We start from the raw sequence: 26225 nt of genomic DNA on the forward strand, positions 1-26225 counted from the left end.
CGTCGAAACCCCCCTTTCCAAAGAATTCACCAGCCTCATGACCAGTCTTAACTTTTGTCCCCTCGTTCACAGCCCTACCCATGTTCATGGCCACTCGCTCGACCAGGTCTGGACCCTAAATATCCCCACCACTTCTCCTGTCATCTCCCCCTGTTCTTGGTCGGACCATTTTTCAATCTCCTTCTCCCTCGCGTTAGCCCCAGTGCCTATACCTCTTCTCCCAAAGAACATCTGGGCTAGAAAATGGGGTAAGGCAGACATGCCTTCGTTTTGCTCATCCCTGGCCAATTCCTGCCCTGACCTCTCGGGTCTCGCCGTCCCGGACCAGCTGACTATCATCGATGGCTGGCTGACCCAGGCAGGCGATGATTTTGCTCCCTTGAGACGGATCACGGTGAAGCGTGCCCATGCTGCCAATCGCTGGTTTACCCCCGATCTCAAGGAGAAGAAATTGGCCGCACGCAGAGCAGAGCGCGCATGGAGAAGAGAATATAGTCCCGCCAAAAAAATCATCTACCTCTCTGTGCTCAAAGTATACAAACAAAGCATACTTGACGCCAAGACCCTGTTTTACTCAAACAGGATACTAGCAGCTGAATCTCAATCTAAAGAGATTTTTGCCACCGTACATGAGCTTGCCTCGTCTAATAGAGCCACGGCCTCGATCCCCCCTTCTCAACCGCTTTGCGACTCCCTCAACGACTTCTTCGTTGATAAGGTCGCAACGATCAAGGCTAATATCTCCCCCCCTTCCCTCACCTTCACTAATCCCTCCCCCCCTGCTATCACTTCCAAACTCACTTCCTTTCCCCTTCTGACCACAGTCACACTTCCTCCCCTGCTCCAAAAGGTAAAGTCAGGCTCCCCCCTAGACTTTGCCCCTGCTCGTATCTTGCGAGAAGTCTTCCTACACTGCCCTACCCCTTCCCTTACACTTTTAAATGACTCACTCAAATCCGGAGTGGTCCCCACTGCCCATAAATTTGCGGCAGTCATTCCCATTTTAAAAAAACCCGGTGCCGACCCTTCATCCCCTTCCAATTACCGTCCCATTTCCCTGTTACCCTACCTGGCCAAGGTTTTGGAGACCCATGTAACCAGCACCGTGAGCACCTATGTGGAAGCCAACCACTGCCTCTCCTCCCGGCAGGCGGGCTTTCGCCCCCTCCACTCGACGGAGAAGGTAGTGATCTCAGTGATGGACAGCCTACGTGAGGGCATTGATACCAACGTCCCCCAGGCCCTCATTCTTTTAGACCTATCCGCCGCATTTGACACGGTGGACCACTCCATCCTCCTCACCCGTGTCAAGGCGGCGGGTATAGAGGGCCTGGCCCTCACCTGGCTTAAGTCCTTCCTGAGTGACAGGGCTCAGGCAGTCCACCTTGCTGGCTTCACCGCTGCCTCTCGTAAGGTTGCATGTGGAGTTCCCCAAGGCTCCTCCCTCTCCCCTCTTTTGTTTAATTTATACATTTACCCCCTCATTTTTATGTTACAGCAGCTCGAGGTCACGGTGTTCAATTACGCCGATGACCTCCAGCTAATTTTTGACCTTTCCCACTCCACTTCCTCTGCTTCAAATGTCCAATCCGTCATGCTGTTCATCCAGGATTGGATGAACTGCAACCACCTCAAACTTAACCCGGACAAGACGGAATTAGTCTTGACCAGAGGTGGTTGCAGTCCCTGGTCCCCCTCCCATTGGCCAACCTCACTTGGTGTTCCCCCGCTCCCAGTTCCTAAGGTCAAGACCCTTGGCATTCTCCTGGATCCCTCACTTTCTGTTCACTCTCAGGTCAATTTAGTTGTTTCCTCCTGTTTTTTCTCCCTTCGAATCATTAGGAAGATTTCTCGTTTTTTTTCTTTACCTTCCCTAAAAATTATAGTGATGGCCATGGTGCTTTCGCGCCTCGATTATGGGAACATCATCTATAATGGCGCTCCAGCCTACGCCACTCGCCGTTTGCAGCTAGTGCAGAATCAGGCTGCCCGCCTGATCCACGGCCTGCCCAAATACCATAGAGCTACTCCCTTACTGCAGGCCTTGCACTGGCTGCCGGTGAAAGAGCGTGCTCTGTTCAAGCTTGGCTGCACTACTTTCCAGGCCATAACAGGCACTGCCCCGGAATTTATTTGTTCTGCCATCACCCCCTACATACCTGGACGAGAGCTTAGGTCTACTCATCAGGCTTTGTTAACCATCCCCCGCTTCAGCAAGAAAAAGACTGGCGGTACGAAATTCGCAGTGCTTGCTCCCGCTTTTTGGAACTCTCTCCCCCCGGAACTCCGTATGTCATCTTCCTATATTGAGTTCCGGAAGGGTCTTAAAACTTTTCTCTTCTCCCGTGCTTACAATGCTTAAATTCCCCTTTGCTCCTGCTTGCTTCTCGCAATCCAACAGCGCCAAGAAACCGCTTGGTAAAAGTGCGCTATAGAAATGTTTTTAAATTCAAATTCATGAAACACAAAATGGCGCCCATGGGTCACTCGGTATGACCAGGCCGACAATCTTCAGTGGATTCAGTGCTCGAGGTGGGAGCTACAAGTCAGCCCAAGCACGACTTCAAGAGACGTCGAGAAGTCAATGCACTTGCATAAATGCATGGTGACCAGGAGTTCCGGTTCCACGCTACTCATGAGGGCTGCGGGTCTCGGGTTGGCCTCTGAGATGTCTGGAAATCCTCTTACTGGGCTGCAAATACTTTGGAGTCCGGTGGGAGCTTCGATAATGCAGACCAGCAAATTGCTTCGTTGGTGCCTGCCAAGCAGGGAAGTCACTCCTTGACCTCAAGGGAGATTTCTTCAGTACGCTGGTCTTGAGCAGAGCGTCGAAGGTCCAGGATTTGGCTTCAGAGTTCGTCCAGGGTAATATAAAGACCTAAGGACTGGGGTCCCATACTAATACTAAGGTAGGGGGTTGGACATACTCTAGGGACACACGTATGGGAGGGTTTGCAAAGAGGGGTGGCTACACACATTTCCTTTGTCCAGTTTCATGCCAGAGCAGGGGCTGGAAGCCCCTGAACCGGTTTTAGCTGGACTATGCACAGGGACATCAAATGTGCCCCCAGTGCAGGACTTCAGAGCACTCAGAGAGTGCTCCCACCCAACCCCAATACACATAAGCCTGTCTGAGAGGTGCTTACTCCTCCCTGTGACAGGAAACCTATTGTCCAGGCCTTCCCTGCCGGAGTTTTGGTCTGCAGCAGGAGGCCAGACCTGTGTCTGTGGCTGCAGCATCCATTTTGTGATGCCAGGGCTCTATTAAGTTCCATTCCGGGTATACCAGTGCTGTCATGTCTTGCCCTCTAGAAGGGTGAGATCATACTCCCACACCAGTTACTGGTATGGGAGTATGATTCCAAGGTGTTTGATACCAAACACGGCATGTTTCCGTGCAGCCAGTCCAAAGTTAGCATTTACCATTTGGTTATAATGCACTTAAGAGTATATGGTCAGGCTGCACTACTGACAACCCCGGAGAAGAGATTCCGAAGGCTGCAGAGGGGTTCAGCTCATGCCTGGGCACCCCCTCACATATAACCAAGCACCCTGCCTTCAGGATTGATAAGGCCTGCCATAGGGGTGACTGATAGGTTTGTATGTGCAGTATATGATGAGATATAGTGAACCTATATCTCAGTAAGGGATGTATGCACTACCTTACCCAGGCTGCAGTAGCAGACCTGTGGTGTCATTTTGGGTGGCTTTCCAGGGGTGGCATAATACATGCTTCAGCCCCTGGTAGGCCTCTGGGGTACATATGCCCTGGGTACATAGTATACCATATACTAGGGACTTATAAGGGCACCTCATATCCAATCTGAACTGTACCTAAAGTACATGGAATCATTTTAGAGAGGAATCAGCTAGGATGGGGCGCTGAATAGCAGGGTCCCAGCCAGACTAAAGTCAAAAAACAGTGAAACACCAGCAAAAAGTGGGGGTAAACATGTGAAGCAGATCCTACTCTCCTACAATGACCTGGGATGAATCCATGTTGGCGGATGGACACCAGTGGAACGATAACCTTTCCGAGCCTTAACGCAATTATTTTGGAATATATCTTGCTGTCAGCACATATTAAAGAAATAGGTCGGTAGGATGAAGGACTAAGTTCTGGCTTATCCTTTTTTTTGAAGACTACAATAGTAGTTTTGTGCCATGAGTCGGGAGTCTGACCCTTCTGAGCTTGTAGAAATAAAGATTCAAGCTCGCCATAGAGAGCTTGTCTAAATGTGTGAAAGAATTCCAGAGGTAAGGAGTCGGGGCCTGCAGCCTTGCCAGCCGCCAACAAAGTTATAGCGGATTCGATCTCCTCTACAGAGATCAGTGCGGAAAGCATATCTCTCTGTTCCAGAGTAACCTGAGAGGTTACATAGTCGAGGAGAAAATCCTCCCCCAACATTGCTGGAGCATCCTTCTCAGTGGAATAGAGCCCCTGGTAAAATTCCTGAAAGACCTCCAGGACCCTTGCCGGCAGATCCTTTGATCTTTTATTCTGCAGATTCTAAGAGAAACTCCCCTTTGTTGTAAGCGTTTAGCCAACAATCTGCCAGTATTTTCACCAAATTCATATATGTCAGCACGATGCTGAATACATTTGATAGCTAGTTCCTCCCCATAATGTTGCTGTATCTTGGTTCTTACAGCTGCAATCTGCCGTTGACATTGCTCTCTTTTCTGCATATCTCCAATTACCCGGATGAGCTCTTCCTCAGCTTCCCGAAGCTGATCCACCCAGTCATTGATCTTCTCTTTTATTATCCTCTGTCGATGTAAAGAGAAATTGAGGGTTTCGCCCCTCACCACTATTTTAAGGCATCCCAGACTATTAACTCAGATGCAGTGCCCTTATTCCTGCGAAAGAACTCAACAATCCACTTAGCCAACTATATGCAATATTCCTGATCTAGTAATAGCTTTCTGTCAAATGTCCAGGTTTCCACAGCTTCTATCGAGCTACTAGCTGGGAGTTGATTTACTAACGGATTGTGATCCGATATTAATCTCGGGAAGAGCTCACAGTTAATCCTTTCTGCTATTAAATTAGAAGCAAAAAAATAATCTAATCATACTAATTTTCGGTGAGGGGCAGAGAAGTATGTATACCCTGGCTCTGCCTGTCGCTGTCTTTGCCAGATAGCAACCAGACCATGTTCCTGACAGAGCCCCTGTAGAGCCTTAAAAGTCTTACCCTTCCTGTCCAAATAAGGAACATTACTGTGAAGATTGAAATTGCCATTCAGGTGGATATTAAAATCCCCGCAAGGAACAATCTGAGAGGGCCATAAAGCAAATTCAATATTCAGAAAACCTAGGCTAGTAGGATCGTCCAAATTTGAACCATAAAGAGAGCAAATAGTGTATGGTGTACCCCTAATAATTGCTTCTAGAATTGCCCATCTACCTAGGTTGTCTTCCTTAACACGCTTACTCATTAATATGCCGTGCCTTACCAATATGGCCACTCTACGGGTATTAGTAGCTTGTCGAGTGCATGCGAGGAGATCAAGACCCAGATCCTTTAACCAGCCTCGATTATTCCAGGAGATATGAGTTTCCTGAAAACATAATACGTCGATCCGCATATATCTAATAAGTTTCGCTAGTATACCTCTCTTTTTCCTATTGTTAAGGCCACAGCAATTTAAAGAGCAAACTCAGATATAAATGTTCCTATCCGTCATACCTAAATCTTTGCCACAAATTTTCTTAAATGAATGACAAAAAAAGAAAGCTTATCTAGGTGTTGACTATTGCCAAAATTGCAATGTTTCCCATAACTACACATATGAGAAAATACTTGTGTGCCCCCCTCACCCTGGAGCCCCCGTAATAGAACCCTCCCCCTCCAACCCACAACCCCCCTCCTAACCCCTCCACCTGAGGCATGGGGACCAGCAGTCCCTGGTGATGCTGAGCTTGCACACCCACCCCTCCACACTGCTAGACCTTTACTCATATACAGCATAAGTGATAAAGCAATTAAGAACATCCAAAAAAGAAAAAAGAAAGAATAAGATAGCAAAAAAAAAGAAGAGGGGAAACAGATTCTCCAGGAAAAAGGAGCCCAGTGGAAAATCACTAACAGTCAGAGAAAACCTTAAAGTCCTTAAAGTTCAAGGCTCGAAGAGAGCAGTTTTCAAGTGAACAGCAGAAGAAAAGACACAGCATTCAGACAAAAGGATTTTAAGATGTTTTCAATGACAATACAAATTCTTTAGCCTGAATTTCTGGTTGAAAATTCTGCGTTTGGCCCAGTTTCGCCGGATTAAGGAGAAAGACCTGAGCCCCATTTGCCTGAAATTCCGGGATTAATTGGCAGAGAAGCCAGCGCTTTTCAACTGTCTTTTGACAAAAATCAGGGCGCACAAAGAAATCACATCCCTTCCCGGCCCTTTTCTGATCCGGTCTAGCAAGATCAAATAAGGATTCTCTTGCCAAGAAGTTGTTGAGAGAAATCAAAATAGCGCATGGGCGATTATCAGATTGTCCCCCTGCTCTGCGTTGATTCAAAGGAAAGCAATGGGCCCTTTGGATTTGAGTCTTCCGATCCTATTGCTGCAGATCTGGGAAGGCCTCTTCAAAAAGCTCAATCAGAACTGGCGGATATCCAACCCTTCTTTACCCTCTGGAATGCCCAAAATTCACAAATTACTTCGCCTAGCCCGATTTTCAAGATCGGACAGTTTTAACAAGGTATCATCTCTTATAGATTGCATTGATTCAGTCTTATTCTTCTGAGTGGCCAGCTCGTCTTCCAGCTGGGAAATCCTGGCTTCTGCCTCTCCAATTCTTGTTGCGAAGTCCGAGCATGTCTTAGCAATCCTACGAATGGAGTTTTGCAATTTTCTACAGGCACCTTGTGTCCGAGAGCTCTTGGCCCTTGTTTCCTCCCAGTGGGCCATAATCACTTGGTATATTGTGGAGAGTGTAATAATTCAGAGCAATTAGGCTTAATGCCAGGTTCTACAGAAATTTCTCCATTTCCTGTATTCTCTTTCCTCTCCAGATCTGGCGAGTAGGAATAATCCCAAGTCATAATACCAGTGGTCCCCTCGGCTGATGTAAGAAAGGCGGGAAGATCTCTCAGCTTCTTTAGTGTCCCAGGATTATGCAAAGATCTATCGCTCTCTTCTTCCCAATGTAAGCTGCTTGTGTCGCTCCCTTCACAAGCTCAATCTTTATCACGGCTATCATCTTCAGAGGAATTAGAATGATCCGATAGAGAAAAGTATTTATCAACAGCATCCTCCTCCCTACCGGTAGGTTCTTTACCTTCTCTCTGGGTGGCTATATTAGTTTGATAAACTATGTCCAAACCCCCTGTATCCTGGCCATCGCGTGAGGGGACTACATTTCCCATAATACATTGGGATTGCTGTGTAAGACTTGTGCAGACTATTGTTGCCGAGGGGGGAGGCTCCGTAATGCCACCAGACTCACCACTTGCATCAGGGAGTCTGATTGCCTCCGACTGCCCCCCCCCCCCCCCGAATCGGTATCCCTCCAACAGCAGCCGCCTCCCCACCAGTACTGACATCCTGAATCAGGGCTGCCTGCCCCGCCATTTCCTCTCGCACCAAGAGAGCTGAGTCATTTATTCTTCCTGAGGGAGATGAGCCGGCGCCACCAGCCGCATTACCAACCGTTTTGTTTCTAACAGACTGTGCCTCAAACAGCACCGGCACGGTTTGCTTACCGCCAGTAGCGGTTCCGTTCTTGCCCAACTTTAGCTTCTCACCGGAGCCCAATAACTCAACTACGGATCGACGATTTATGGCTTCAACGCTTCCTCCGTCAGCGGCGCTGACAGCACCAACAGGAGCAGTCTTTCCAGAGTTGTCCGAGCCGGTCGGCTTGCCGCGCTCCTTGAGGCCCTTGTGGCTTGTCTTCGCCGGCATTGCCACAATATCCTCTGTCAGTGTATCCGGAAGAGATGGAACAATTGCCGGGCTAAACAAACTCCGGAACGCCAGACGACAAGGGAGCGGGACTCCCCACGATCTCCAAATCATCCACACAGGCACAGGACTGGCAAGAGATGTAAGTGGTGTCTATTTCTTCATGAATCCAGTTTTTTCCCCTCACAAATCGATGTCCAGAATTGCGGTAGGAATAGGTCTTAGCAGGAGAGAGTAAGTGGTCAGCTCACTCGGCCGTCCAAACGGCCGCCATCTTGTCTCTTTCTCGGAAATAAAGGGTTTTTCCAATGTTAATTTCTATAGAGATATTTAGACATGACTACAGACCGAACCGCTGGATGGAATTACACCAAATTTGGAAGAAAGATAGCTCTTGGTGCAGAAAGAACCCTTATTGTTAATTGGTGTAAATCTGTTCAGCACTTTTGGAGATATTTAAAAAAAAAAAGCATATTTGTATTTATAGGGACATTTTCCTCCTAAGATCCCTCAGTCCCTATGCTGAATTCTGATTGGCTGCCAACATTTCAACCAGGAAGTGTTGGCAGTCATTCTCAAAAATACATTTAATAAAGAAAAGAGGGCAGGGTAGGAATACCTGACCCCCTAACTTTGATCCTGGGGTCTCCCTGTTATCTGAAAGGACCAAAATGCACTTTTTTAACAAACAAATTTGCCACAGGAATGCGACAGAGCCATGAATCTGCGACAACATTTAAAAAACAAAACTAGCCAGGTCCCGGGCTCATGGGGGCTTTTTTTTTAAAAACAATGGGGCGTCTGGGGCCCTTCTCCTTGGGAATAATTATGCTCTGGGCACCACACCTCCCCGGGGCTTATAATAATGCGTGGGGCCCTCAGACCCCCTGAGCCCCATGCACGACCACCTCCCCGGGGCTATAAATACATTGACTAGGCGGGTACGCTGACCCCCCGAGCCACGGAGACCACCACCATCTCATGGCTGAATAAAAAGAAATGGGGAGCCTCATGGACCCCCGAGCCCCGGGGACCACCATCTCCCCAGGGTTAGAAATAAATAGACTAGAGGGGCTACATGGAACCCACCCCAAACCCCGGTGACCACCACCTCCCCAGGGCTAGAAATAAATTCACTGGGGGGGCCGTGTGGACCCCCAGTGACCCGAGTACCACCACCTCCCTGGTGCTTTCTTTTTTGTTTTAAAGGAGGGGTGCCAAGTAGGCTTCCTTCTGGGCCTTTTCTCGGCCGCTGAGACCACCACCGCCCCGGGGCAGCCTGTGCAAATAGCAGTAGGGGGGCGCACCCCCCTCCTAGAACCATACATGACCCTCCTGTGTCCTGGGGTGACCACCCATGGACATAGCTGTTTTGTTTGAGCTTTGACAGCTCCTTCCTATCTAAAGCAAACACTCCGGTTCCAGCGGTGAGAGCTGTTAAAGTTCTGAAGTGTTGAAGCGAAGGTTTCATGTCTGTGGTCTGGTAAAGAGATGAAACAATTTCTCTTGCCTGGAGGGAGCTGCCTTTCCAGCAGCTACCTCCCTGCTGCAGCGAAGCTGGCTTCTGCAGGAGGCAGGGAGCCTGCCGGGACTGCGGGGGTCTTGAGGCTCCCTCCGCTGTCCAGTAGAAAAGAGCAGAAAGAGGTAAAAAGGTTAGAAATGGTTAGAAAGAGGCAGGAAAAAGGTGAGAAACTAACAGAGAGAGGCAGAATAAAGGCCAGACACAAGCAGAAAGAGGCAGACTAAAGGTCAGCAATGAGCAGAACAAGGCAAAATAAAGTTCGACAAGGAACAGAAAGAGTCAAAATAAAGGTGAGGAACTAGCCATAAGAGGCAGAATGAAGGTCAGTAACGAGCAGAAAGATGCAAAATAAAGGTCAGAAACGAGCAGCAAGAGGCAAAATAAAGGTGAGAAACAAGCAGAAATAGGTAGAATAAAAGTCATAACCGAGCAGAAAGAGACTAAATAGAGATCAGAAATGAGCAGGAAGAGGCAGATTAAAGGTCCGAAATGAGCAGAAAGAGGCAAAGCAAAGGTCAGAAATGAGCACAAACAGGCAGAATAAAGGTCAGAAGGGAGCAGAAAGAGGCAGAATAAAGGTCAGAAGACAGCAAAAGATGCAGAATATAGGTCAGAAAGCAGTAGCAAGATGCAGAGTAAAGGTCAGAAATTTGCAGAAAGAGCCAAAATAACGAGCAGAATGAGCAGAAAGAGGCAAAATAGAAGTCACAATAGAGCAGCAAGAGGCAAAATAACGGTCAGAAATGAGCAGCAAGAAGCATAATAGAGGTAAGAAATGAGCAGCAAGAGGCAGAATAAAGGTCAGGGGCAAGCAGAAAGAGGCAAAATAATGGGTAGAACAAGCAGAAGCAGGCAAAGTAGAGGGCAGGGGCGATGAGAGAAGAGGCAGAAAACGAGTGGAGAAGACAGAACCAAATGCAGCAGAGGGTAGAGGACTGCAGGCAAGCTGGACGGGAGAACCGTCACTGGGGAAGCTGACGCAAGGACCTGTTTCTATGTGCCTCCTTACTTTTTAATCACATACCCACTGACAGACCTACTCGTACACTCACGCACCCACTCATACACCCATTCATGCATTCACTCACAGACCCCCTCTGAGACTCACACATCCACTGACAGACACAGTCAGAACTCATGCACCCATTTTCAGAGATCCATTGAAGCACTCATTCACCCACTCACAGACCCACTGAGAGACTCACACACACTCACTCACAGACCACTTAGAGACTCATTTACACACCCATACTCATACACATACATCTAATCAAATACCCACTCAGAGAAGTACATATCTATGGAGACACTCAGACCCACACAGGCACTCATCAACCACTCAAATACCCACTCAGACACTCATGTTTCCATTTACAGACCCACTCAAAGACTCATGCACCTACACACAGATCCACACAGTCACCTACCCACTGACCGACCCACTCAGACTCTCACTCACCCACTCACAGACCTACTCAGACCCACATCCACTCACAGACCCACTCAGACACTTACTAACCCACTCAGACTCATCCATCCACTAACAGACCTTCAAATACACCTATGTACCCATTCACAGACCCTGTCAGAGACTCATGCACTGACTCACAGTCCCACTCTGACACATAGGCACCTTCTCATCCAGTCACAGACCCACTCAGAGACTTACACATCTACTCACTGATCCACTTAGAGAATCATGTACTCACTCACAAATCCACTCATGCACCCACTCACAGACTCACTCAGACACTCACTCATCCAGTCACAGACCCACTCAGAAACTTACATATCTACTCACAGATCCACTCAGAGAATCATGTACTTGTCAACAAAGCCACTCATGCACCCACTCACAGACCCACACAATCACTAACAGACCTACTTAGACATTCACACGCCTACTCACAGACTTACTAAGACACTTGTACACTCAATCACACACTCACTGTCAAAGGTTAGTGGTTACATTTAGGAAATACAATTCAAAAAATCTTAGATATTCTCTAAAAAAACAAAGGTTACAGTGATGTTATAATTAGGAAATAGAATTAAAAAAATTCACTGAAAAATCCAAAGGTTACAGGGACGTTATAGTTAGGCTCTGATTCCACTGGAACAAAACCAGTGAAATTCAACAGCTATAGTTAGCTGACCTAATTATAACTTAAGGGCCAGTAATATACTGCTTATGACCTCACATATTACATCACTCATACCATGGTCAGTGACATCACTGATGACATCTCAAATGCCATCACTTATGACATCATCCACAGAAGCACTCACACACCCACTCACACCTCCATACCACCTATCATACACCCACTCATTCACCCACACAACCACTCACATATCCAATCATAGACACATTCAAGTACTCACACAACCGCATACTGTTCCATAGCACCACTCACATACCCACTCACTCACTCATACAGCCACTCAAACAACCACTCATTCACTCATACACCTATTCATATAATCAATCACTTACCCATACAGCTACTCACAGAGCCATACACTCTCCCATACAGCTACTCACATACCCACTTATTAACCCATACAGTGACTCATAGCTCCACTTACTCACCCATACAGTCTCTCAACACAGCCACTCACTCACCCATGCAAGCACTCACACACTCACTCTTATACCCACGCAACACTTACATACCTATTCACACATCCATACAAGCACTCTCATATCTACTCACTCTCCCATACAGCCATTCACACAGACACTCACTCTCCAATACAGCCTCTCATACACTAACTCACTTGATCAAACACCCACTCAAACAGCCAATCACTCACCCGTATAGCCTTCCACTTACACACCCACTCACTCATACAGCCATTCAGTCACCCACCCATACAGTCATGAACTTTCCAACTTGAAAGCAAAATTGCCATGTGAGGAGGGGTCCTGGCCTTTGAGGGGGTGGCGCTTTCTTTCCTAAACTTTCCGAGAAGACCTGCCCCAGATCCCATCAACCTCCTTTCAACAAAAAACAATGAGATCAAAAGATTGTTCAGGCTGATGGTGATGTCATGGGGTGTTTTCACACCCCTTAATGGGCATTGCCTGCTTGCAGCCTCAAAAGGCAAGCTGGAAATCCGCTCTCTGCGCTGGTTTCCAGCTCTCATTACCTGTCACTGCGTGACTTCGGCTCCTCACCATGGGACTGTGTGAAGGGAACTGAAATAATGTGATACACGTTGGCACCGTGTGAGTTGGCAGGTCTTCAGTCACTCCACATCTACTCATCCACCAATACAGCCACTCACATATCCACTCACTCACCCTTAGAGCCACTCACACACCCACTCACTCACCCATACAGCCCCTCACTCAGCCACACAGCCACTCACACACCCACTTATACACCCATACAGCCATGCACACACCCATACAGACACCCACTGACTCACAGATACGTACAGTCACATAGCCACTCACATAATATATGTTAGAAGTGGTATCACTCATTAGTAGTGCACCTAGTATACTAATCCAACTTTTGTAATAGGTTCATGTATATATCATTAACTCTCATAGACTCTTAGAAAACACTTACACTCACTGGATGATGTCATCAGTGATGTTGTTTGAGATGTCATGAGTGTTGTCACTGACCATGTCATGAGTGATGTAATATGTGAGGTCATAGGCAGTGCTTTGTAGAGGCAAAATGTATAGTTAGCTCAGCTAACGATAACTACTGAATTTCACTGGATTTGCACAGGTGAAATCTGAGCCTAACTATAACATCCCTGTAACATTTGTTTTTATCTCACATACACAGGCCCACCACAATAAATATAACTACAAGTATTACAGGATACATTTTGCAACACAACTTCAACCACAAACAATGAATTTGCTATTGTAGCTGTGGTGGTTAACAATCAAGACTCCACCATGCCCCAAACAAGTGAAACTCACTACCACTTCAGCCAATCACTCGTTGACTGCCCACATAAGACGGCAAGCCACAAACTCATATGGCACTTCAGCCATCCTGCCACAAGGAACACCACTTATGCAGCAGACATCACTGGCACGCCATCAATGTGAAAGCTTTCTGTGATGCCAAGGACTACTTCATTCATGTGTACATTCCCTTTATTGCGTGCAAACATGCCAACTACATTTTACAGCAGCCTGCTCTTGCACGTCACTTGGTTGCTGTGGATTTCAGTGACTTGTTATACTAGGTAAGGTTTACTTACTCACCCTGCCTTTGCTAGTATACTTATAACATTTCTTCATAAACACCATCATCACAAACATAATCACCCATAACTTCATGTCATCGCAATAATCACACATAACACTACCATTTAATGCCAGTATATATAGAGTGTCTCCAACATTCATGTGTTAGCCATATTGTAACAAATGTTTCATGTCTTTGTTACAGGTGATGATGGATATGCTTTCTCTCTCCATCTCCTCACCCTCTTCCGACGCCTATCCACACAGCCTTAACAGAGGTGTTACAGAGCAGACAAGTAGCATGCAAGATTATTTTAGTCAGTTGAATGGTACACAACAGGGCCATGTGTCATTGCGTCCTTGCAGACTTTACCCCAGAACTATGGCAACATGCAGTTTTCCAGGGTGGGTCAAACTTGTATGTTGGTTATGTTTTGTCCAGAATATATTTCTGTATAATATTTAATCAAATTGCTCATTTAATGACATGAGGGGTTTGTATTAGCATGCATTGAGGCTCCCTAAGATAGTATTGCATTTAGAATAATATAAAGGAACAAGGTTCATTCTGACTTTCACATCTGTTCTAGTTCCTAGAAATATTCGTTTCACTCCATGGTCTTTAGCGTGGGCAAGATTGAAGGCACAGGATATGCCAGGAAATTCTTCCCAGGCTCTTTTTATTGCACAGTCGGGTTATCATCAGACAACTTGACCCACTCTCCCTGTCCATCTGACGGCCCGTGAGCAGCAGAAAGGCAGCACACCTTACAAAAAAGAAGTGTAACTTTATAAATGTATTGCAAGTTTTGTGGTGTCCTGTATTAGATTTAATTTGTGTTGGTGTCCATATTGTCAGCAGTACATGTTTTTCTCTAAAATGTGTAATTGAATAATTGTTAATAATGTAAAGATTTGTATATTAAATTATATATTTTTTATTTTTATTACATAAATGTACGTTTTAGTATTTTAATTTGGCACATAGAAATCCTTTTAAAAGGATTTCGTAAGAAGATGTAGTTCAACATTGTTTTATGGATTTGTTTATTGCATTGACTGACTTACTAATGTCAGGTGAACATAACATATGTAATATAAGTGAATGCTATCATTTCAGACACACATGAAAGAAATGTCTTTCACATGTTTTTAGGTTAGGCACATCTAATGCTCATTGTTATCCACTATACACACAACGTATCATTGCATTGTCATCCATCATATGTCTACATACTACCCATGCATGCTGTAACAATCAATAATCAAACTGTGACCTTCAAATCCTGTATATATTCTTTTTTGCCATTATAAAGAGAATATGAATGGGTCATTGTCTTAGTACTTCAAGGCATCTCATATATTCACTTAACATTTCTGTTTCAAAATATTACAGTAAATAATAATGTTAAATTGGGAATTCATATTTTTCTGATGCATCTTTGGTAACCAGAGTCACTAACTATTAAAGTTAACATGCAGGAAATATAACATTCCATGGCAAACGTGAGGGAATAATGTGCATTGTCACGGTTAGTCACATTTAACACTGATATTGAAAGGTGTGAAGTACTGTACATATCCATTCATGTTTTTTTCTTGTCTCTCATTTAAAATTTAGTGGGCAGCAAAGAAAGAGTGGAATAGCGCAATCAGGGGCGAACACTAGCGAGGGCCTCATCTGCCAAATGGGCAGTGGAACAAGGCACCATGATAGAGGTGGAGATAGCATTCACCAGCACAGACGGTGCACAACCCCAGAGAGCAACTTGCTCATTGTCTAGTGTTGCGTGGGATTATACATTTTGAAAACAATTTCATATAGACTGGACCATTGACTTTCCCAACGAGTTGCACACACCTCCACATTGAATGTGCCTTCATGGACTCAGGCACTGCCCCCCCACCTTATCAAAGACAGGTGAACTTTCCCCCAATCCATGCCAAGAATCTTAAAATCTATTTTTTCAAAGAATTGTAGAAAAATAGTTAATTTTCAAGGCTCCTGTTTACCTGTGTTGGGGGTTCTTGTTGTTCGAAGCATAATTTTTAAGTTATTCACTATTTTTATAAAAGATTACAATATTTTCATACACCCATCTTTAAGGACTGGGATGCATGCAATAAATGGAAGTGAAAATTTGCTGTGTTGTTTGTGGATGGGTCAATGAGTGAAGGGTGAATTGTTCATGATGGTGATGATTATTGTCCATGCAGACCTGCATGAGGGATTGCCATTGTTTCAGCTATATGGTTTTGAGCCCCTATTGATGTTGTCCTTGTAGTGTGGGTGAGTGTGTAGGGAGTGCACGTGGGTTGTTGATAGGATTTGAGGTTGGGGTAAGGTTGGGTGGGCCATGCATGTTGGAGTGGTGCCCACGATGTCTGAGGCACATGACCTGGCCTTGCAGCTTGACACAGGCACATGTGCAATTTAGCCTGTATCATTTGCACATACAGGCATGGCACCTTGAATCCTCCTTCCATGACACACATGGTTGTTTCAAGTGGAACTTAATCATGTATTGGAGACATTTCCTAATGTTCTGCAAGACATAGTCTGTGCATTAACCTTCAAACTTCCTCCTGGTGTTTTTTGACATAGCTCAGAGTCTCCTTCATTTGACAAATATCGCCCACACATAGGATTGTTGTTAGAAAATAACTGAATCCTTCCAGAGGGCCCATGCTAACCCTCCTCACATGCATGGTCACCTAAACATGCCAGCTGGTTCTCCACTATGTAAAAGGTTGACATCTGAGAAGTTGTGGGATAGAGATTGATAAATGGGGAAGAAGTCCTTCCAGCAAGGTTTTTTTCTATTTGTAGAAGACTAAGAGAAGAACGGTTGCTCCTGCAGTGGAGAGAGGTAGAAGGGAGTCAGCTGAGGTACCTGCAGGTTGAGAGCTGGGTGTAGAAGAATCCTTTATAGCCAGGACAAGCATCCATAGCATTGTATCTGTGTCCTTGGGATTTACAATCTGTAAGAGTTCCCTAGGAGGGAGACTGCTGGCCATTTTAGTGGTCATTCTTGAAATAGGTTGTTGGGTAGGACCAACAATCTCCTCCTCCTCTTCAGGTGTGGAGCTGCACACAACACAACTTGTAAGACAATGGGGCTTTCTCCCCTGAATTGCATACCATCCTCTGCTGGTTTCATCTCCAGGCTCTTGATTCCCAGAAGAGAAAAGACAATGATAATCTATGTAGTGAGTTTGACATTACAGATTGTGTGTGTGTCTAAAACAGAGGTGTTGTGGAGTATCTAAAAGCAAGAGATGGCACTCTAGCATAAATATTCGAAAATACTAAAAGATATACATTGTTAATTGTAGGATAATGTATATCAATACAACTGGGATAAAATAGTGACTTACTCCCTTCCAGCCACAGATGTTTTCTTTGTGGGGAGACACATAGGTACCAGCTGCTGAACCTAGGTCTTCCAAGAAGGCGGCGGACATGTCTGCATAGAACCATCAACTGGTGAAATGAAAATACCTGTCACAGTTATGACAGTGAACTGAATTTGACTTTGACAGGTGACATAAATAGTATCTAGGATAAAAAAAAAAGGTGCATACATATAAAAATGTTCATCGCATGTAGAGAAATAGATCAGTGGACTGATATTAATTAGGAAATAGAAATGGTGAAAATATGCTATAAATATATGTGGATAATAGTGCATGTATTGAGGTCACCGACTTACCTCACCAACAGAAAGTAGTGACTGAACTTGCAGGATGTCTTTTGATGTCATCTGATGGTTTGGAAATAGAGTGAACACAAGGAGCCTTTATATCACTGAAGATGGGTAAGGAGACATGTTCAAATTAGAAAATACCCCTGCATAATGAGTATATGTATACTTTAAAATAATATTAACAATTAGTTCATAAACAAGAGTAAAAGGGTATAAGCATGCCCATGATTACTGCTAATAAGATAATGTTGTAAACTGTAATCTGTAGGCATAGACTGACATGTTGAAAGAGACCGTTGAGTGTTGTGATAAAACAAAATCCATCACCTAACAGTTATATGTAATGGACTCTTAGGTGCTAATAGTGGATGATAAGAGACATATACTTACCAATGAAGCTGCACAATTAAATTATGGTTTAAGTGACACAAGAACATAGATTAGCCATGTAGGTTCTCTCATTGGATAATTAGCTGGACCCATGCTGAACATGGGGGTTAAATGATAGTTGTGGCACTAATCCAAATGGAAATGTGGGTATGCAACTTCTAGTTGATCTTAGTGAACACTTACCAGGCTCTGTGGTTGAAGCATACGTGTTGGTTGTGGCAGGTGGCATATTATCTGGCAACACAGGTCCTCCAAATTAGAAAGTTACTTGATATGAAGGAGCATTTAAGGTCTATGAAACTGCAATATAAGTATGTCTTTGTGTAGTTTGTCTTAAAATATATTAAACAAATATGCAGTAGTATCAGTTTTGTGGTATCAGGAAGGCATCCATTTCTGTAAAGGGTGTTAATGTAATTGATATCAGTACAGCATACCTGTGTGGGTGACAGGGATGAACTGAAACGTGGCCTATTTGTCACCCTGCTACCCTTGGGGTTAAATCTGTACCAGATGTTACTGCCTATGTGTTGATATAGGGACTGTATAAAAGAAAGTTAAAGTATCAACATACAATCTAAAGGGGAGGATAAACCTAAGTGTGAATGAGCTGTGTGAGATGAATGCCTAGAGTGTGACATTGGTGGTGAGTTGTAATTTTATGAAAAGGTAGTGGGGATTAGGGTATTTTCTAGATTTATGTTGAAATTCCCAGGAGCAGGCAGACCACACTCAGCTCAGAGTGCAAGGTGGCATGGATACATTAATCAAAGGGTGTGCAATGAATGCATAATCCAAGTCTGACTATGCCACCTGCACCCTGTAAAACCTCTTCTACCACAATCAACTATCATATTGCCATTTTATTGAGGGGTGGGTCCCCTATAATGCATACCTCCAACCCCAATGCCTTGCTAGAGTTTGTCAACTCCTGCCACATGGCCACTTTCTCTGCTTCACTAAGTATATTTGGAGGCAGACTATGTATTTTTTTTTATTGCTCACCAACAAAGATAGCTATAAGATTTGCCTCCTCGTAAGTGAATTTCATATTCCTTTTGAGTGAAATAGGTTACATGAAAAGGGAGCAGTGAGCAAGGTAAAGCAGTCTAATGGGAAGCTCTCATTTATGTGCTTCCAGGGTTAGTGTTGAGAATGCTGTTTCTCTATGCTTTCACATTGTGAGTTTTACATAGCAGAGATGGAGATCTCCTCCTCTGCTATGGAGATCTCCATCTATGTGTTTACTTATAGAATTTGGCTGTAAAGTTACTAGTAGCAACTGTATAGTCATAATTTCGGTCTTATGCATTTCCACTCTTTTCAGTAAAGTGGTGTAGACCCATAAACTCTACTGCTCGGTGAAAACTTCTACTCAGGCACTGGTGGAAATGTAAGTGATAAGAGATCTCCACACCCATTTATCCTACATGAATTTGACCCATAGTTTATTAAAAGAGCATCATTTTGAAATGTAAAAACAGCAGTGACTCTGACAAGAACATCATGATCTGCTGCTTTTGGTCCACAGTACTCCTGAAATTATCCATGTTATTGAATCCATAATAGGGCTACTAATGCCAAACAATCCTTTATCCTTAATGACTATATATGATATTTTTCACAGGAAGCAGTGGATGGGACACTTTGTGGAAAAAACACAGCCAGCACTTGGCCGTTTGCGACATGAGTTTGCTCATCACTTCGTGGGACATAAAGAATCATCTAGATGCACAAGGGGTTAAATATGAACACTATGATCTACCTTCTGATATGGACATTTCAGAATGTTTTATCCAAGGGAACAGAAATGGTGAGCTTCTGATGGACTTTTTGACAGAGACGGATCAATTTTGTAAAACAGCTCCACCTGAGCTTGTAGCTGAAATACTGAATGATCTAAAGTTACCAGGATGTAGTCACAAGAAAGACGGAAAGGTTTTATTCAATAACAACCTTGCTGCTATCGTGATCGAGCCATAACAACAAAACACTTGCAATAGAGATATGCATTGCTTTTTCCTAATGCATTTCTAGTACAATTGAAAAAAATGCAAATTCTACATTTCGAAGTCAGTGAGCCGATAGAAAGCAAAGTGATTGCAAAGATAACCTTTCTTTTTCAATAAAAATTAGGATCAACATTGAAAATCACTAGATAAATGACATTGGTTGCCTCTGCTAGAATGCTGTAATGCATTTTTTACAATTTATCATCAAGTTACTTTGAAGCTGTTTCTAAACCCCTAGCAAATTTCAATCTGTGCACAAATAAGAGTCGGGATTATATCAGGCATGCTCTTTCAACACCCTGGTAGTTTTGCGAGCACAACTTGTGGAAGGAAAAGTTAGGCTCAAATGCTACACATTTCAATTTTGTGAACCCAGAAACTTGTGACAAAGTACACTGTTAGTGTGCTATTACTCATTCCGAAGACCAAAACTTGGAATGTTGCAGTAATTACTCAGCTGGAAAATACTGATGGCCAACACTTGGAATAATTGCAATCCTAGTACTGCACCCCATGGCATGATAAAGTATGGTAGCAATATTACTGCACCAAGACCAAATGTGCTAAGGGATTTTCTGGTTGCAAGAGTCTAATTCACCAATTTGGACACTTGGTGACTGCCAAATGGCCTTATGGTGTGTATCAAACCCAAATTGCTTTTGGGTAAACTGTTACCCAATCACAATTTGGGTTTGCAACTACCGAATAAATCAACATTTGGAAGGGGTGTGTTTAGGGTCTCCCTTCCAAATAGCGATTCGAAATGGGAAGTATTAATGTTTTGTGTCTGAAATTCTGGCCGCAAAATATAAATATTTTACTGACTAATGAAAGGTAGAGGCACCCGATTCGCAAACAGGAAGGAATCTCCATGAGACCACTTCCCCTTTGCGAATGTTTAAATACGAAATATAGGAGTGGTGGAACCACTAGTTACTCATTAAAATTGTTTGTGCATGTTTCCATTTTTTTATGCATTCCATTTTACTTTGGGGAAATTAAGTACATTTAAAAAATTGCTTTATTGAATCACAGACATGGTGATCTACTGACCCAAGCAGACCAACATCCTTGTGATTGCTAACAGATGTAGTGGGTATTTTGATCAACCTGATTCATTTTATTGAGGTAGTGAGGTAGGTCTGATTGTGATGCACTACGAATGGTAATTTTGCAAATCGACCTATTATTAAATAGGTGGATTTTCAAAATCAGAATCAATCTGGTATAAGTTGGTGTGCAATATCCAGTGACTTTTACTGAATTAATTCTTAGTGCAATTGGCCCCAAATTTGCAGAGAACTAGAAAAGATCCCTTTTAAAGAACAGAAAATGTTTCTACCTACCTTTGTCTTTGTGAACCAGTGGCTCATCGAAGATATTAAATACCTTTTAATGGCATGCATAACTGACAAATAAACAAATGTCTGTGTGTACTACTTGTATTGTTTTGAAAATAACCTTAACTCTGTGCCCTTGTTTCCAGTATAAAGGAGAACATACTAAAATAACTGACTTGTATCATACAAAGATGTTCTGCAAAGTCATCACTTTTTGTTATTGTGCCTGCTAGAATTTGTCTAGTGATAAGTATTCCATTAGAGGAAAAGGATCTCAGTGCAGTCTAGAAACTGGAGTAGGTGAACTACAGTGTTTGATGTAAATGGTGTAATCTGTGCTAATTCGTTCAGGATGTGTAGTTGGGCCCCTAAAACTTAGTGTTTGTTATAGTCACTATTGTTGGTGGTAAATTATTCTTGTAAGATAATGTTTCACCAAAACTAAGTACAAATGTTATTTACTCTGTGGCACCGATTTGTGAAATTCAACAGACCACACTAGAGTAGTACGTACATGTTTTAGACCTTTTCATTAGATTGTCGGAAACTGCTTGATACAGGTAAAGACAACCACGTTGGAGTATTCTGCTCAATAGTACTTAGCAGAATGTATATTCATATATTACCAAATATGTCCTTTTGACAAATGGGCAAGCATTATTGGATGTATATGTTGGTTTAAATGACATGATATATGATACTTCAATACACACCTGTTCTATTACTTTTGTAAAAGCCACCATCTGTTGGTATTAATGATTTTTCGTCTTTGCATACCTATGCCTGTTACGCCTAGAACAAGTGGTTTAACATATGGCATTATTGGCACTATGAAAATGAAGACATGGTGCCCTAATGGAATATATTTGACATTAAACCATGAAGAGCAGAATTTCAATCCTGCATTTGTCACTTGATCAAAAGTTGCCTGTGTAAGGACACACACACACACAGTGTGACACATGCAGATGCTTGGAATTACAAACATAAACATCTCATTCATTATATTTGTACAAACATATTTTTGACTGGCATTTGCAGTGCTGCCATGCAAAATGTTGTTTTAAAAGATGATAGTCTTCACCCCCTCAATGTAGGGAATCTGAAAGCTGAGCACTAAGCCCAAGGGCACATAAATATTGGGGGCATGCAGAGTTTCTACAACTACACTATATATATGGCAAATCAGTAGGATTTCTGACATAATGGGTTATTTATCCCTGTCCACAGGCAAACTTAGCATTGTCATTCATCTGCTGTTCATCCAGATAGGAAATGCTTTTCAACAATGTTCAACATTTGATTACTGAGGCCATACAATCATAGGAGAGGATGGTGTGATCATGGCTCACTCCCCTCAGTGACAGGACTTGTTAGGGGATAGGTGAAGACTGAGAGGACTGTGTCTTAGTCTGCAATCAACACTGTTGCAGTTCACACTAATGTCACTCTGTTATGGCCATCTTTGTCTATGACACATCACTGTGACAGTGCAAAGGTGGCACAGTCATAGTACTTTAGTCTATTAGCTTTATCACTTGCTTTATTCTTTCAATTATTAGTATCCTTACGTTTGTGAGCTACATTAGTATCGATTGAGACCTACTTCTCTTTTAGTTAGTCTCCATTGGGCTTATGTTCTCCATTTTTGTAAATATTGTATCCTCATTGGGGACTCCTATGTATTAATGTATTCTTTCAGCTCTGACATTGTTTTTTGTTCCTACCCTACAACCAAGGGTGAAATGTGTATTGTGTTCCCTCGGGAAACAACCTTTACAACGCAGTCATTACATCGCACTACCTTTACATAGCAGTCATTACATCGCAAAATCCTTTACATCGCATGTCATTACAACGCAGCCATTACATCGCATGTCACTACAAAGCATGTCATTACAACGCATGTCACTACAATGCAGGCATTACATCGCAAGTCATTACAATGCATATCATTACAATGCATAGTACCCTTACACTATCCAACACTGACCCTACTGTTGCACTCACTGGAGTAAGAATAGTAATTTTTACCCATACACTATCCAACACTTACCCTACTGTTGCACTCACCGGAGTTAAAATTAGTAATTATTACCCCTATACTATCTAACACTTACCTTAAATGCAATGTAATCCTATGCATTGTAATGGTATGCGTTGTAAAGGTATAATGCGATGTAATGGAATCCGTTGTAAAGATAGTTTCTTAAAATGCGATGTAATGGAATGCAATATAAAAGAATGCGTTGTAAAGGATGTTGCGATGTAAAAACTGCATTGTAAAGGCATGCGTTGTAAATGTATGTGTTGTAACATCATACATTTGTTCCCTCATACCAACAGTGTGCTTTATCCTTTAGGTGGACTTTGCTGGGCAATGGACTTACTGATGTTTTAGGTGGGCTTTTCTGTAGGCTTTCTATATGTGGGGAAAATTTAACCCTAATTGTGTTCTGTTACAAACATTCTCATATGCTCCTATTCAAATCCTGCAGAATATTTAATTGGATACTGAACCATGGCTGAATTATTTCCTGTGTGATGACCTTCTGCTTCCCACCTCAGTACCAGCACCATGGAGCAGGTACATTTCTCACATCCTTACCTAAGTGAGGTTAATTTCAAGGGGGAGCTAGGCAAGGTAAAGTATATCATGTTTGTGGTCCGACATGGATGGAATGTTACTAAGGGGCATACTCCGTACTGCTAGCCTCAATATTATTAATGCTGTAGTACTCTATTAGCTGATAGTTGATTACCCTTTATTTCAGCAGAGACCTTATATATAAGTACCGGTGCCAAAATACTACCCAAAGCCAGAAACATGTGTTGGGTCTACCCTGAGATCTACATCAAAATTAGGTTTAAAATCCTATCAAGAAGTCTAACATACCTACCTTCCTGACACCTGCTCACCTATACATAATGAATAATGTGGTTGTGGATCACCTCAGCGGGGTATTTAAGTCATTGTAGAAAAAAGTATTGTTTTAGGGATTTTTCTTGAGATTTGCTGGACATTTGGTTATCCCTGGTTAGCTCTTCCGGCTTCCCTGAAGAATGTTCCTCTGCTCAATTAATTACAATTATTCATTTAGTTCTCTGCATCCTAAGTGAATCTGTAAGCATTATGCCAGAAATACAAATTCAAAGACTTGGCAAATCGATGTCTCAATGGATGCCTCAATGCTTCAGTGACCCGGTTTTCTATCAGTGCTTTTGCTCATTTCATTCTTATTCCCAAAATGTTCATAGAGCATGTGGTGCAGATTATCCTGCTTGGTTATTTCTGCTGCCAAGCATAATGGTTTCCCCATTCATTGAAGCAGTAAGTAATGGTTTCTACTGTTTTCCCAGTTTCCAAAATCTTTATTGCTCAGACATCGATAACAGTCTTTCCATCACCTATTGTTCTATAGATTACGAGTGTAAGAATGTCAAGGTTTGGTGAAGATTTTTGTCATCCAATGACTCTCCATTTGTAAATCCAACACTAGGCTACATTTCAGGCATGGTGCCTTCATAAAGTTGTGGGCTTAAATGTGAGAGGTGGTACTAGTCCTATAGTTCCTTCAGAATAGATTTAATCTAGGCCTTTCGGCTGCTAGAATGTTTCTATGCAGAACAGGCACTTCACCATCCACTAGCCTTCACAGTAAACTTTAACTGGTGGAATCTTTGGCCTTGGAAATTGGAATCTGACTTCTTGCAAATATATTCTACTGATTTGTTTCAATTTTGTATTTGCCTTAACTTCGCAAACATGAAGAATGTTGACGAGGTGGGGAAAAGATGATAATGTGTTCATTACGTACTATTAATATCCATTACACTGGCCCAACTCATTACAAGCCTCGTGTACTTGCCTATTTTTCTCTCCGTTTTATTCCTTGATGCTGTAAGTAAGGCACTGATTTTGGTAACTTAACCTGCAAATTTAATTACCCCACCCACCTTCAGGAGGGATCCCTGGAGGTTTAAGCTTATTCAAAAAACAAATTGCTTGTGGTAATGTAAAGGATGCACAAGGACATTGGTTTCTCTTTGAGCATAAATTCATCTCACAAAGTTAAAACTGTGTTGATACAGATTTGGATTTATGATGATGTAGATGATGTATATTTATCATTGTGTATCGTTAGCACCATAGATGTACCTCTACATATCCAACCTTTCACTTTGTAGAAATTCTATTTGTAAACTGATTATAACAATTGTATGCAAAATTCCATTACATGCTTGTGTTGTCAAAGTGCATGAATAATTGAAATAATGAATACATGTTAAACATGTGTAGTTTGTCTGAACTATTGTTTCAATGATGAATAATACTGATTTAAGTATGTAATAAAATGTAGGTGCAGTTATGAGCCTTGCATGATGTGAGTGATTTCATACATGGTAGATTCAAATATGTTTTAGTTAATGACTAATATACCCTACCAACTGTTTCAACATGTAACCTTTTACGTTTGAGTCCCATACATTTCTTGGGCTAAGTGGCTGATTTTCAGTTTTGCGAGTGGAGGATACTTTGCCACAATATTGGAGGGCATTGCCCCCACCATCCCAAAGAAACCTCTGTCCCCCTAATCTAGAGCTGTCCATCAGCTCTGCATACAGCTATTAACATTGGCAGGAACCACAGTCACAGCGGTTCTTGACAATGTTGTAAATTTTGACGGAGTGCTCCGTCAAGCATAATGGTCCTGTGTCGAAATTATTGATTTCACATTTTTCAAAGGATTTACATTTTTTTTAAACCAACTCCCAAATTGGTTTGCCCATGGTGTAGGGGTCATTATTTTTTTTATTTTACTCTCCCTAAGGATGGCAAAAAAAAATCATCCTACTACTTACTTTAAATAGAGCCAAACGAGGATTATGTCACTGATAGAGCCAGAGTATGCTTAGTTGTCAACATACTTTCAGACCAGCAACCTCTTAATAAGTTTGGTGGAGAGAGGGTACCACATCCCCCTTACGACAGATTGCCTGCCCCACCAAACTCTAAATCAGGATCTGAGTTTCAAACTTTGTCTACAAAAATGCACCTAATCAGTATCTATGATGATATTACAAGTCACCTAATAGATTTATAACCATAAAGATCCATGAGGCA

The 26225-nt window shown here is 42.9% G+C and overlaps 1 protein-coding gene across 2 annotated transcripts in view; it reads left to right on the forward strand.

Moving 5' to 3' along the window:
* Window positions 1-25470, forward strand: part of LOC146857051 (histamine N-methyltransferase A-like) — a 130529-nt gene extending 105059 nt beyond the window's left edge. For both annotated transcript variants that reach the window (XM_085647550.1, XM_085647549.1), the window contains 2 exons: window positions 19376-22532; window positions 23814-25470. In XM_085647550.1, coding sequence (XP_085503676.1) covers window positions 19376-19731 — 356 coding nt within the window. In that variant the 3' untranslated portion in view covers window positions 19732-22532; window positions 23814-25470. The remainder of the gene's footprint in view (window positions 1-19375; window positions 22533-23813) is intronic.
* Window positions 25471-26225: the final 755 nt, after the last annotated feature.

The sequence above is a fragment of the Triturus cristatus genome, chromosome 3_2, assembly GCF_964204655.1.
Source record: "Triturus cristatus chromosome 3_2, aTriCri1.1, whole genome shotgun sequence".
In the NCBI taxonomy this organism is placed as follows: domain Eukaryota; kingdom Metazoa; phylum Chordata; class Amphibia; order Caudata; family Salamandridae; genus Triturus; species Triturus cristatus.